This window comes from Stegodyphus dumicola, chromosome X1, assembly GCF_044657685.1.
Source record: "Stegodyphus dumicola isolate Sdum_Otavi_A_Nest chromosome X1, ASM4465768v1".
Taxonomy (NCBI): Eukaryota; Metazoa; Arthropoda; class Arachnida; order Araneae; family Eresidae; genus Stegodyphus; species Stegodyphus dumicola.
Genome location: NC_140780.1, coordinates 159,253,946 through 159,268,608, shown reverse-complemented (window position 1 = coordinate 159,268,608; position 14,663 = coordinate 159,253,946). Strand labels below are relative to the sequence as shown.

Below are 14,663 nucleotides of genomic sequence, written 5' to 3'. Positions count from 1 at the left end.
GTTACGTTGCTTGCTCTCAATATGCATCTTAGTTGTTTATTTGTACTTAATTAATTGCTTTTTGTTTTAGCCCTTATATAGTATTTATCGATAACCTGAACAGGTTATGGGCTCGGTGTGTTTTAAATCTGTGTGAATTTAATATCTGCTAAAATTTTGAAAAAGTGAACCACGTGCCAGGCCTAACAGCAAGACGCTATGGATTTGAAAGTACAAATCGACAAACTAGAAGGTGTGGAAAATTGGAGCAAGTGGGAAGTGGCAAACAAAAATGCACTTTGAACAATATGATCTCACGTCAATTATTGACAGAACTAAAATTTGTCTGGTCGCTGTAAACAGTGATGTTAGTGTGGATGAGCACGTGAAGAAGGTGGCCGAATGGTGGCGTGATAACGCTAAGGCAGTCGCGCTTATTGCAAGTACGTTGAGCGCTTCTGTAGGCGATTTAGTGATGACGTACTCAAATGCAACGGACATTTGGGACAAATTAATTAGTGTTTGGGGGCAAAGCAGTATTCAGAGACTAATTTATTGATGACACAATTTTTTCAAGTCGGCAGAGATCCTAATGACAATGTTGCTACACATGCAGTTAAAGTTGAAAGAATCTACACGGATATGAATGGTGAATTAAATCATATTGGATCAAGTAATATTCCAGAAGAATTATTGCATGGCAAAATATTGCTTACATTGGGTCCAGAATTCCAAGAATTCAGAAATGTTTGGGAGTCCCTAGACTCTGATAAACGAACAACCAAGAATCTTGTTGAAAAATTGTGTACAATTGATCAAAGTATTAAATCAGATGCTGCTGTGGTTTATGGTGCATTTACAGGTTATGTGCCTGGTTTTAAGCAAAAAAACTGTGAAAAATGGGGAAAGACTTCCTGAAAGTACTCCTGTAGGTAATAAATTTAGTAATTTCAAGCAAAAGAACTGTTTTAAGTGTAATTCAAATACACATCTTTGTAAAGACTGCCCTAAGAGAAAGTCAAATGTCTCAAAGCATAATAAAGGTGCATTTGTGGCTAGTGCAAACAGTACACACCCTGATGTTTTGGGTCTGTGATTCTGGTGCTTCACACCACGACTGCTAGCAAACAGTACTTTACTTCCTAGAAACATTTTCCTGTGCCCACTGTGGTATCATTTGCTGATAATAACAAGATCTATGCATATGGATCTAGCAGAATAAACATTGAAGTTTGTATTCAAGGTAAATGGTATGATGCCCACATGGAAAATGTCTGGTATGTCCCTGATGTGAAATGGCATCTCTTCTCTGTACAACAGGCTGCCAAGCATGGAGTTGAAGTAAAAATGACTGAATGGTACGGTGAATTTTTTTGTAATGAAGAACTTGTTACATTTGGATCCTGGAGCGATGGCACATACATTACGTCTATGAGGGTTGTTATCCCAGCAAGTCCATCTGAGATAAGTATTGCTACAGAGATTGAATCTTTGCAGCTATGGCATGAATGCCTTGGTCACCAAAATAAGTGGCACGTTCGAAAACTGCTAACTGATATGGGCATATCTGTAAGTCATGCAGTGACAAGTGAATTTTGCGATGGATGTGCTCTTGGAAAAGCTCATTGAAAACCCTTCAAGTCACATCCCTATAGAGCGATGTCGACTGGTGAAATCATTAATGCTGATGTTAATTGCCGTATGTCTGTGGGCTCCTTTAGTGGTGCAAGATATTATGTTTGCTTTAAAGATGACTATAGCAAATATCATAAAATCCTCTTTTTGAAAAAGAAAAGTGATGTTAGTTGTTGTCTACGTACATTTCTCAATGAAGCTTCTAATCTTGGCCATGTTGTGAAAAGTTTCCATTGTGATGGAGGAGGAGAATTTGACTGTGGTGAAGTTCAAAAGATACTTGCTGAAAAAGTATAGCACTAACTCTCAGTGTACCATACTCAACAGAACAAAATGGCGCAGCAGAGAAGGAAAATTGTTGAATTGTTTTAGCCCATAGATAGTATTTATCGATAACCTCAACAGACTTTCCAATGTGATACTCTCCTCGCATAATCTTCAAACGGATATATTTTATCCTTTTTTTGTAGCAATTCCACTTTTTGTTTAATGAAAATCAAAACATGCTTTCCCTTTGTAAATTCTTTTGCAGCTCCAGAATTAGAAACTCTTTTCGACATAATCGGAATTTCAAACTTTACTTTTAATAAAACTGCTGTAAGAATAACAACCTGCGAAAAATAATTAAGCTGGATCAAATCACAAAGTTAAGGAACAGGGTAATCTGCTATATCAACTGAAATTCCTTGGAATCAGTAAAGTATAATTTTAGCCTAGCTTAAAAATGTCTGGTTCACATTATTGGCTATGTAGCATGAGATTGTCGACGAAAGACAAGTTCTTCCGCTAAATTTTGTCTTGCTTCTATCGCACACTGGAGCAGTTAAGCTTTGGATTATATTAATTTAGTATTTTATTATACTTACACGTCATTTATGCACATGCTTAACGCTTATCCGAGTCCTAAATGAATAAATTCGCACATTATAAAATCCAAAAGTTTTGTCTTTCCTAAATTCTGTGGCCCGGTGCGGTTATACGAGCTCTAGTGCCGGTCCCAGATTTATGAGAATAACAAATCAGTTAGTTATTCTTAATTCAAATAGCACTAAATGTAATCTTTTGGTCTAAGAGTATCATTAAGAAAATCTATTTTTAGCATATGAAAAGAATCTTTTGTTAAATTTTTCCTCATCAATATTTCTCAGCACATTTAACTTAAATCTGTAACCATCACCAAGCATAATGTCAACACAAAAGGTAACCATACTTTTTGCTATTCAATTATCTATTAAAAAAGTAATTTAGGTGGCGCTGCATGAAACATTACTCAAGTTATCATGTGTTGATAAACACGTGATGAAAGCAAAATATAATAATGATTCGTCAGGGATATAAAATATTAGTCACGTAAGAGCAACAATGTTTATATGTAGAATGTTACGTTAGAGATATATGCCAAGCTATATGCAACTATGGAGCCAAATTATTGATCACACAAATTTATGCTAAAATGAATGTTTCTTGAATAACAAAGAATGTTATGTAATGCCTAAGTGAAATTAAGAACTCTCCACATGTTTTATTATGGGTGAAAAAAATCAAATGCTCATGCGTAAAGAATACAAAAGAAGTTTTTAGTTGTTGGTAGCTTTGAGGTCCGGATTTTAGATCATTCCGGATATTGGACGTCCAGATCTCGGACTTTGTACTGTAACATACTTATTCAAAATCTAGTAGATATCCGTACGGAATGTGATCCAGTTTTTAAGGAGCTAAAAAAATTTCACAGATTTATAACTGAAGGATGAAGTAATTCCATACTTTTTCTTTTTTTTTTCTTTCAGGGAAGAGAATACTACTGCATTAATAGCAGACAGGAAGAAAACAATTGCACAAATTAAAACCTCTTGAAATAGGAAGAGAATACTATTGCATTAATAGCAGACAGGAAAAAGAAAACAATTGCACAAATTAAAACCTCTTGAAATAATAAACAAAATGAGAGATGATGCTTTTAATAAAATACTTTCTAAAAGTAACCACAGATGAAGTCTGGAGACTTCCTGCTCCATACAAAAGTGCAAGAGTTGAGCAATGGATGTGTTCTCTGTGTTCTACATAACCTGATTTTTTTTAAGAATATGAAGAAAAACATGCAAAATAAAAAATTTTGAGTTGCTGCAAATTTAGTTTTTCTTACGAATATTACAAAAACATCTGATAAAGTTACAAATAGACAGGAAAACTTATTTTAAAACTAATAGGCATTTTTCAGAGTTCAGCATACGCCAAACATTTTTGCTATTTGAAAAGAAAGGTGGAAAATGAATATGAATGCACTATGAATTGGTTTCCTTTGCACAATGCTGTTTAAATTACTTAATGAGTTATTTTCAACTTTACATTGTAATGTATAACTCTCTCTGCGTTATGGATGGAAAATTCCCTATAGAATGTGGGCTTTTGTATCATTACACATGAAAATTTCTGCTAGATTTTAATGTATTTGACTTCCAGTTGGATGTATATTGGGAAAAAAAGGAATCAAGGTACAAAGTGATAAAGTCATTTTTTAATTATAATCAAGAAAATACCACTTATTCATGACATTTTGAGGAACTCCGAAATTTCAGGGCTAAACCTGTAACATACAGAGGGTTAATTGCTTGCTGAATACTCTAAAACAAACTTATATCTTTAACTAATAATCTAGGACAAACTTACATGCAGCAAACAGTCAGTGCATACACTTAATTCATTCAGTTGCAATATCATTTATTCTACCAGCTACTCTGCCCTTAAGCACATATGATTAGCAGATGACTGACCAAAGGACAGCACATTATGTCTAATGCTAGATCTTGGAATGGTCCAGTCTTGGCTTACACACTAAAAAAGATGAAAAGTACTTATCCAACTTATAAGTAGCACAGCAACGTCGTAATGACTTTCAAACTGGTCGCAGATGTCGTCACAAAAACGCTGTAATATGTCGTCTTTAAGACGCTCAGATGTCCGCTAAACTTCACCGTTTTGCAACCGTTGCAAAGACATCTTTATTATGTCTTTGCAGATAAGGTTTTTCTCGCATAGACGCTGTTATTGCATTTTTTGCAGGTAATATTTTGGTTGTGAAAGCATCATATCACAACGTCTTAATGATGCCTAAATGTTCACAAAATTCCACCTTTTTGCAACAATTGTGAAAATGTCATGTCCTTGTGTTAAATATTGATTTATGCAGAAAAATAAGCTTAATAATTAATATATCTTTCTTCTTTTTTTAAATTTTGTATTCCGTGTATTTTTCTAACGTTTAAATATTATATCCTTTCCTGAAAACCAGAAGATAATACAATTTTTCTCTTTAGACTAAATATGCATAATTAATAATAGCTTTAATTATTTTCAGTACTTTAAACTATATTTTCTAAATAGCTTAAATTCTAAGTTACGATTATTTAAGATTTCATCATTTTTTTTCTTAAGTGAGTAATTATGAAAGTGGTTATTATAAATATATAATATTAATAGTAGGTTTTAAGTAAATAAAACTCAATTAGACATAAATAACAGTAAAGATATATATGGGGGTAAAAAGAAGAGCGTTTCTGATAACAACAGCATTATCACATTTCTTTCTGTTAAATCTCAGAGATATTGAATATTGCCCGTCATGATAAATTAGAAAGCGGTTCTTAAGGTAACATAATCAGTATTTTACCTGAACTCAAGTATAAATTTATTTGCGCTTCACAGTAAAAAATATAACCATTAACTTTTATATCTCCAAGATATGCAACTGAAAGACAGTATAAAGTAGTTAATAAATGTGATCAAAAATATTTCATTCAAAAATATACCTAAATCTAATAACTTCCCATATTAATATCTAAAATGAAATAATAACCTAACAAACAACATACATGACAGCACTATTTAAGAAAAAACATGAACTAGTTGTGTTTGAAAGTATAAATAGCAGAAGGAAGGTAACAAAACTAAACTTTCCAATTAATAAAAAAAATATTTGTGTTTTTAAATAGTAAGTAATTAAAAGTGCAATAATTATGGATTGCAGTGTTTACTAGTAATGATGATGTTTCTTAACACCATTTCTTTCTATCATATGCTAATGTATTTACTTATTTTTAGTTTCTACATTTTAGAATAGTGATAGATTACAATGATTATTTCATGCACTTTTTATAATCAATAACTTTCCTTTTGTTACTGTATATAAATAACTGAAATGATATAGTATATGATATTAAGCTGAGCACGTTAAAGTAAGCTCTTCATTAAATAGCAAACGATGAAACTTTTTGTTTCTATTTATTATGAATTTCTTTGTTATCACAAGCACATTAAAAGTAAGCGAAGAAAATAGAATATACTTAAATTTAATAAAACTTAATTTCCAACATTCATTTATTGAGATAATCTAATAAACATACATAACGGCAATATTTGAAAAAACAGGAATTGCCCAGTGTTTGGAAGAATAGATGATACCAAACGAAAAGTAATTAAACTGCAATTTACAATCAATAAAAAATATTTAGTGTTTTTTAATATTACACAATTAAATATCACATAATTATAGATTACAATATTTCATAGAAATGCTAATGTTTCCTTTACACTATTTTTTCGATCATACATTTCATAAAGTGTTTAGAATCATTAACCTTTTCTGCATACTATTCAAAATACAACATACTTATAAAATGTGCATTATTATTAATTTAATTATTAATACTGCTTCTTGCTATTACATATATCTAATTCATCTTCAGCAGTCATATTAAGTACTGGTACCAGTCCAATAATTTCTTTGTATTTTGAAAATGATGAGCATACCATAACAGCTTGAATTATTGTTGCTTCTGTAGAGACTGCATTTTTAGCAAAACCAGAAAGTGCCTTACCATTGTATGTTATTTTTGGTTTTATACAAATTAATTCTGAGAATCAATCTTTCAATATGAACACAATAATCGATTAATATGAATGATATACGATACAGCACTTAGGTCGTTACAACTGAAGCAGAAAGCTAATAAGGGTATCCAAATATGGCACTGCTAGAACCACAGTGATTGGAGACGGACATTATTTCCATAGAGACGCTACTTCATGAACACTATATTCCACAGACCACTATAGACCACAGAAACACTATTTCACAAACACTATATTCCACAGACCACAGAGACACTATTTCACGAACACTAGATTCCCAATTATCATTGTAGCATTTCTTGTAGAGCAGATACTCACAAACAAAATAAGCACAAATTCAGCATTCTCACCATAATTTCTCCTAAATTCAGAGGCTTCCAAGCAGGAGCTCACAGCAATTAAATTTCACTCGCTGAAGGCAGTTGAACAGGACAAGACAGTATAAAGTAGTTAATAAATGTGATCAAAAATATTTCATTCAAAAATATACCTAAATCTAATAACTTCCCATATTAATATCTAAAATGAAATAATAACCTAACAAACAACATACATGACAGCACTATTTAAGAAAAAACATGAACTAGTTGTGTTTGAAAGTAACTAGTTGTGTTTAAGTAGATACAGAACAATGAGAAGATTCACAATGTATTTCTTGATTGACAGTGCATTACATTTACTTTTAATATAAGCAATATTATTTATATCAGTCATTGCTTGATTCAATTTCAAACATATGTCAGTCTTTTCAAATGCTTTACAGATGGCATTTTTACCAGATTACTTGAAAGAACTGATAGACGCTCAATTAATTGCGCAGTTACTTTGAATTTGGCACCTAGCCAAAGCACGCAAATCTCGAGATGTTCGTTTATATAAGCATTCAGTAAATAATGTACAGGTCTGCTTCTCCTGAGTGTCCATGAGTTTTCCGTCATATATATTAGACAGCATTGTCTTTTAACATTGGACGTTTTCTCGGAATTCTTAAAATCGCCTTATTTTTATTCATGAATGCACAATCATATCTTCACGAAAATTGTACTTTTTGCACTGTATGTGGTAAAATGTTTCATATAATGTCACCATATTAATTCAGATAAATTCGTCCTTACTTCAAAAATAATAAATAAAGTCATATTTCAGTAGTGAAATAATTGCTAACATGTGATTTGGATTGATTTTGGAATATAATTTTTTAAAGCATATAAAATGCATAACTTAATAACTTGCTTTATAGATTAGTTTCATTTTTAAATATTTTGCTATAATATTTATAAGAATATTTTAAGTATTAATTATTTTAGCAAAATTTTAAACAATTATTTAGCATATATTTTTAGTACTAATTAAATTTAATAAATCAAAAGTATTTATATTAAATTTACATTTCATTAAATGAATCCACCTTAGATGAAATAAAGTAATGAAACACTGCAAAGTAAATCTTATGCGAACTTCAGATTCTTGAAAGGGCAGATTTTAGTCTCTTTTCATTCTAAAAGTAATGCTGATGAACTAAAAAAAATGCTAAAACGACTACATCTAAAAGGAGTCATATCATGACATTTCAGTGATGTCGAAAAATTGCCAAGATGCAACAGCAAATATTTCGTGTCTTCGTAACGTTGTAAAGACGTCTCAAAAGTTACCACGACCACTTTGCAACCTCTCGGACCAGTTTGCAACATCATGTGCTATTTGGGATTATATTTCTAAAAGTCAACCATATTTTCTTGAATATTCTGGACTTCATATAACCAACTCCTTCATAACTAAAAATTTTAAAATATCAGTTATAGAAAACCATAAAAGTGCAACCTTTAAAATATTAAGATTTCCAAATACAGCAATTTCCTCGATAGACCGAAGAATTCTATATAAATTTCAATTTCCTTTACCTTTAAGCATAGATGCTTTTGGAAATCATCATTCAGATTAGAGAATAATTATTAATGCATAACAATGAATTATTTTTAAAGCATTTTGCTTATTGCTGTTAGCACATATACCATAATATGTAATAACCTCAGGAAATGGTTAACACTTTTGGAATAATGAACTGCAAGTTTCCAATCATTTTCACATTCCATTTTCTACTAATAAGCTTAAAAGATAAAATAATTTATGGTAAAAAGTATTTTAAAAAACATTGAACAATAGCTAAAGCACTACATATTAAAAGAAAAAAATATGAAGTTAAAATACAGTTTGAAATAAGTTTAATAATACAAGCATAAAATACAAAAAAAAAAAATACACTTTCATTAACATGATGTCAAATCTTACCTATTTTAACAACCCCACTAAAAAAAAAGATTTTATATCACTATTAACCTATCTTCAAAAATTTTTTCATTAACTTACCTTTTGATACCAGCATATTTTTCCTCTCCTCATCGTAGACTCATCCATAACATCATCCGTAATTATAAAAAAAGCTTGAAGCTATATTAAAAAGAATATTTCAAGCATTTTTAATGAAAAACGAATTGATATGTGCAACCATTAAAAGACACAACAAAAGTGTACAAGGTTCCCAACATTTATCAAATTATACAACCATTTATATAAAAATAGATTTATAAGCATTTAAATGGTTATAACCAAATGTATAAATTTCATTTGATATGAGTTATTTGACTTCTCTATTTGACTATTCATCATCAGGGTATTGTTACACCATATTCAAAAACACTTCCTTTTTTTAAAAAACACTAAAAAGATGACCATCATCATTTTAATTGTTTAAGATTTATTCTTGAGTGCTATGTCTTTATTTGTAGGCTGAGGCTCCTGAAGTTTTGTGATTTTTCCTAACTTTATGTGATACACACTTTTACAAAATATGTTTTAGTTTAGAACCATCATTTTGATAGCACCATAGGAAACAAGCAGAAAATTTTAAAATGATTCCTTAAAAAATATTTTCATGTAAGTAGTTCTATGCATCTTCTCTCCCGCATCTGAAAGTTGGACCTTGAAATCACATTTTTCTTGTGATCAGTCACAAGAGAAAGGATTCATGGAACTATGGGAAATATTCTTTTGATATTCTTCATCACAGAAATGAATATAGCTCATAGTAGACACCTCACAAGTGAATACATTGCGTAATATTTAAGTGAATTAGACAAAAATAAATCTGAAGAAATATTCAAGGAAAATGAAGATTTTTGTTCTGCAGAAATTTGAAATATCTCATAATGATCCTAAAGATGATAGAAAAACAGAATAAACTCAGCTTCAGGTTAAAGTGAGTTAAAAAAGGGGGTCCCCAAAACTTACCATGCAAATATTCTAACAAAGAATAACTGAAAAAGAATGACAAAAATAAAGGAATTTGGCATCACAGAAATTCTTCCGATGTGGAGACATCAAAGAATGAAGTATTTGCAAGAGATGTTAAAAATGTTTTGAGCTATATTGTAAATAAATATACCTCAATACATTTCCAACACAAAAATATATTCGCAAAATCTGGCATAATACTAATATCCAAAGAGAAATATGGAAAATGAAAGTTGCATATTTGTTACAGTTATTCGTCCCATGCGGATACAGCACATGTTCTATAATATTCCAGATTTAGCTGCAAACAATACTTATATTATGTACCAAGGAGCTATGGGAAGCACAATTCTTAAAATAGATTTGTTACTGCAACTTTCCAAAGAACTTTCCAAAAATGAAAACATACAGCTATCAAGTGCGTTCTATTCTCTGTTTCTCAAGTTTTAAGACTTAAAATTAAACTTTTTTGCACAGTGCCAAACTGAAATATGCAATAAAAATATGTTTGTGTGTATGTGCTACACATGCAGGACATCCATTTGTGAAAAAGCAGGAACAGCATAATTAAAACTGAGTGTAGTGTGTGAAAGTGAAAATATCAAGTATCAGAACCTGAGCAATGAAAAAATGGGCAATTGAATGTATATTTTTACATAGGGGCAACACTATGCAATCTCTATATACTTCATTTAAAATTAAAGTAATTTATATATTCTATTTTTGTCTACATTATATATGCATAATTTCATGACAATTTCATTCGTTGCATGTACTTAGCTTAAGTTATTGTTAACAGTACCTGTATTACTTTTACTTAGAAGGCTTTTTGCATCTACTTATATAAAGCTTATAGAAACATACAGTGAAACCTCAGATCATGAACATCTTACTTCACAAACAGTTTGGTTCATGAACAGAAAAGCCACAAATGACAAACGATATTTCAAGTTCTGAATACTAAGTCAGCAATATACAGGGTGTTTCAGTACTTCACATACAAACTTGAAAGGGAGGTTGAACACATCAGTAAGAATTATATAGGAAAGCAGAGTCCGAGATCCACCCTCAGATAATACAGAGATATAAAGATAAAGCAAGGCCATAATACAGAAAGCAGTACCAAGGCTTTATTTGACAAAAAAAAAAAAAGTATAATAGAAACATTACAGGAGCTCTTTGAAATTCCGGCCATCGGCATTAATGCACTACTGACACCACTGCATGATTTAGTTAACATGTTCAAAAATACTGAACGTTTAGCAGTTTAGAAGCAGCAGTGATGGCGATTCTTGTAACATGGGCCATTTCAAAATCTGCTGGCATTTTGCAGAGTACCTTTATGGCTGGCACCTTAGAAATAAAAATCAAGAGGTGATAAATCAGGTGATCTTGGAGCCATGTGGCAGGACCACCACACGCAACCTATCTACTTCCAGATGCCCAGTCCAGATGGTCATGTATGGAAATTCCAAAATGAGATGGAGCCTCATCGTGTTGAAATCACATTCAGCATGTAATTTGTGCAGGAACATCTGTCAACAATTCTGGAAAGACCTCTTCCAGAAAAAATGAGATACTTGCAAGTGTTCATTTGAGGTGGTAAGATGTATGGGCTGACCAAACAGTCAGCAATGATTCCAGCCCACATGCTAACAGCAAAGTGCTGTTGTGTGGCACCTGGTCTCATACTGTGTAGATTGTCTACAGCACATATGTGCATGCTGTGGGTACAGAACAACACCCTCACCTCCTCATGTGTAAAGGATGCTTCATCAGTGAACAAAAGAGAACATGGGATGTGTCTTCGGGCAAACATTTTTATAGAAATCGTTGTGCAAACACAAAATGTCGTGGATAATCTTCCACCTTACACTGCTTGGACTCTCTGAAGATGAAAAGGATGTAAGCCTTTGTTGCACACAAAGTGCCACACAGTTGATGAAGATGCATTTGTTGCAATGGCAAGTGCACGTACACTGGTGCCGGGATTTTGGTTCGCAGCATCCGACAGATCCTCTTTCAAGTTGGTTATTTGTGTTGATCGCACCTGGCAGGTGTCATGCATTAGTAGTCAATACAATCTACATTCACACAAGTTCTGATGCACATGAGTGAAATTTGGTGATGTGGATTTCCTTGTTGGAAATCTTTCTTAAATCAGATGTATAGTAGATGGATCCATTTCCATTAGCAGTTTCCATACACAAAATGAATATTAACTTGGCATCAGTAAAATAATGCAAGTTTACCTCACTCGGTCGCCAGATGCAATGAGGAAACACGTATGCTGACCTTGAGAGCTCACTCACAGCGCTAGCTATCCATTTAGGTCCCTGCTTTTCTAGTTGTAGTAGACCTCCTCTCCAAGTTTGTACATGGAGTTCTGAAACACACTGTATAATTTTCAAATGTGTTTTTAGGTAACGTCTGGCCCAGAATTAATATTCTGGGGCTTCTAGAAATGTTTAAACATTTTCCGAAAAAGGAATTAATGAAGCCTTGCAGCTAGTGACTTAAAACTACAAATTCAGCCCGGAGGAAACTGCCAAACAATTTCAGAAGTTTTCAAAGGCCTTTGAGACTCAGGAATTTTGTTACCTATGATACTGTGGCTTTACATAAAACTATGAGGCAGGAAATTAACAATGAAGATGAGAGGGAATTACTAGAGAACCATAAAAATGAACTCAACAAGAAATAACAATTCCAAAAGCAGCAGCAAAAGGTGATTGTAGAAGAAATGACTTAAAAATATGAGGAGGAAAGAAAAGTAACATTAGCTGCTTCACGGGATTTGCGAGAAATGGAGTAAGAGACAAAGTTTTCATGGAATGGTATCACCCTCATAAAACAGTACCAAGTTATAACAAACATTTTCAATGATAATGTCCTGTCTCACTTCAGAAACATTTTAAAGTGCAGGCACATAAAACAAATTTTGAGTGAAACAGAGGCTCACTCACAGTGATGCTTGAAAATTTTAAAGAGGCACTATCTAGGCAGTTACATGAAAGGAAATTTCACATCTGAGTAATATCTTCCTGATAATTTTCTACTTATCGCATCTACTCTCCTTCATAAAGTGCAGCAAATTAGATTTTCTGTCTATTTCATCTGTTTAATATTGAATATCTTTTTGGCTTTGTATTTAATTATTTCCTTTTTTAGTTATGCACCCTTTTGATATGATTTTGGGTTATAAACTTGTCCACAAAGTGTTGTTGTAAAGTTTAAAGAAGCAATCATCTGTGATCCAGAAATTAATTAATCCACTTTACATCAATTCGATTTACTCTATTTTTGCTATTTAAAAGCTTGTCAGTGTCCAATCATTACAGAATAAATGAAAATTCATATAAAGAAGTTACTAATACACCAGTTCATTCATAATTTTTTCCCTAAACATAAGGTGTGAGAAAAGGTGGAACCAATTTTAAATGATCATAACATTTAACTCAAAATAACATTTAACCAATAACATTAAAATTTTTGGGATTTGTAAATTGAATAAATGTCTGTGTAGACAAATATTCTTTCCTGCTAGGAAGGTGAATGAAATGGGTAGAAATAGAAATATGATTTGAAACACAATAAGGATTGCATTCGTTTGTTCACCTGGCGTAAACTCCTTCCTTCTCCCTGGATTAATTAACCATTTGGTGACAGAGAGATTAAAAAATTCTCTCTTCCCAAATATGTGTGATATCTTTGTTACAAATTTGTATTGCGTTCTGTATTTGTCTGCACCCACTGTAGCGTAACTGTAATGCGAGCTAGGCTCATTGATGATCATCGAAAGGTTATGGACAACATTTAAATCACAAATGCTGAAACTACTAGATACCTAAAAAAGAAAATATGCAGGCAAAAATTAATAATACTACCATTCTAGAATGAACATGAATAAGCACTGTTCCTATGAGAAATGGTACCCATGCCAAATACATGTAAAAATTTCATGAATTTAAATAAGACAAGATATTTACTTATACCATTTATATCATAGGATTTATGATCATATAAACTAAATTGCATTTGTTCAGATTTAACTACGTAGGATATCCTAAAAATGATACTTTTTTTAGTATATCCTGCATAACTAAATCTAAACAAATACAAAAGAAAGTTATTATGTAGAATTCTGGGCAACAGGTATTTATTTTGCATCAAGTTCTGACATGATCTTATAAGGTGTATTTTAATTTTATAACAGTTATTTTTAATTCTGAAACCCTTTCCTATTAATTCTTGTTTCCCACTTACAGCTCCCTACCAGAATGAGTTTTTAGAATCATGCTGAATATAAATGAGGTAGGTAGAAGTAGTATTTAAGGAAGTTCAGATTACTTCAGTAGGAGAGCTTAGAAGTCCTTGGTGGCATGTGTTTGCTGTCCGACTACTTCACTATTAAACCTACTACCCTCGGCCGCATTGTATGTGCCCGTTGATAATCACCCACTAAATTAAATTAAGGGACAACTACATTAGGTACTTGTATCTATCTTTGGCTAAATCAGTTTAGTTTAGCATTAGTTTCTTATTTTTCTTATCTTGAAGCCCGAGTGCAGACTTTCTTGTACGCCCGAGAAGATGCCGTCTGTAAATATTTCTTTGAGTGAAAAGGTTATTTTAACACTTTTCTAGATTTTTTTGTTATACATGTGAACTCAGTGATAAATCACTCCACAGTTCAATAGGTTCCACTTCATTGTAGTATGCCACTTCATTTGTAGAATGTGTTTTAATATTAATCATTAGTACTTATATTTAAAAGAAAAATGGCTTTTGGATTAATAAGAATAGTAGAAAAGGAGCTTAAAAGACGATATAGGAAAGGTTATACAAAA

The 14,663-nt window shown here is 32.0% G+C and overlaps 1 protein-coding gene across 1 annotated transcript in view; it reads right to left on the bottom strand.

Moving 5' to 3' along the window:
* Fpps (Farnesyl pyrophosphate synthase) overlaps window positions 1-14,663 on the bottom strand; it is an 85,477-nt gene that overhangs the window by 31,723 nt on the left and 39,091 nt on the right. The window contains exon 4 of the mRNA XM_085808377.1: window positions 8,890-8,970. Within this exon, the coding sequence (XP_085664503.1) occupies window positions 8,890-8,970 (81 nt within the window). The remainder of the gene's footprint in view (window positions 1-8,889; window positions 8,971-14,663) is intronic.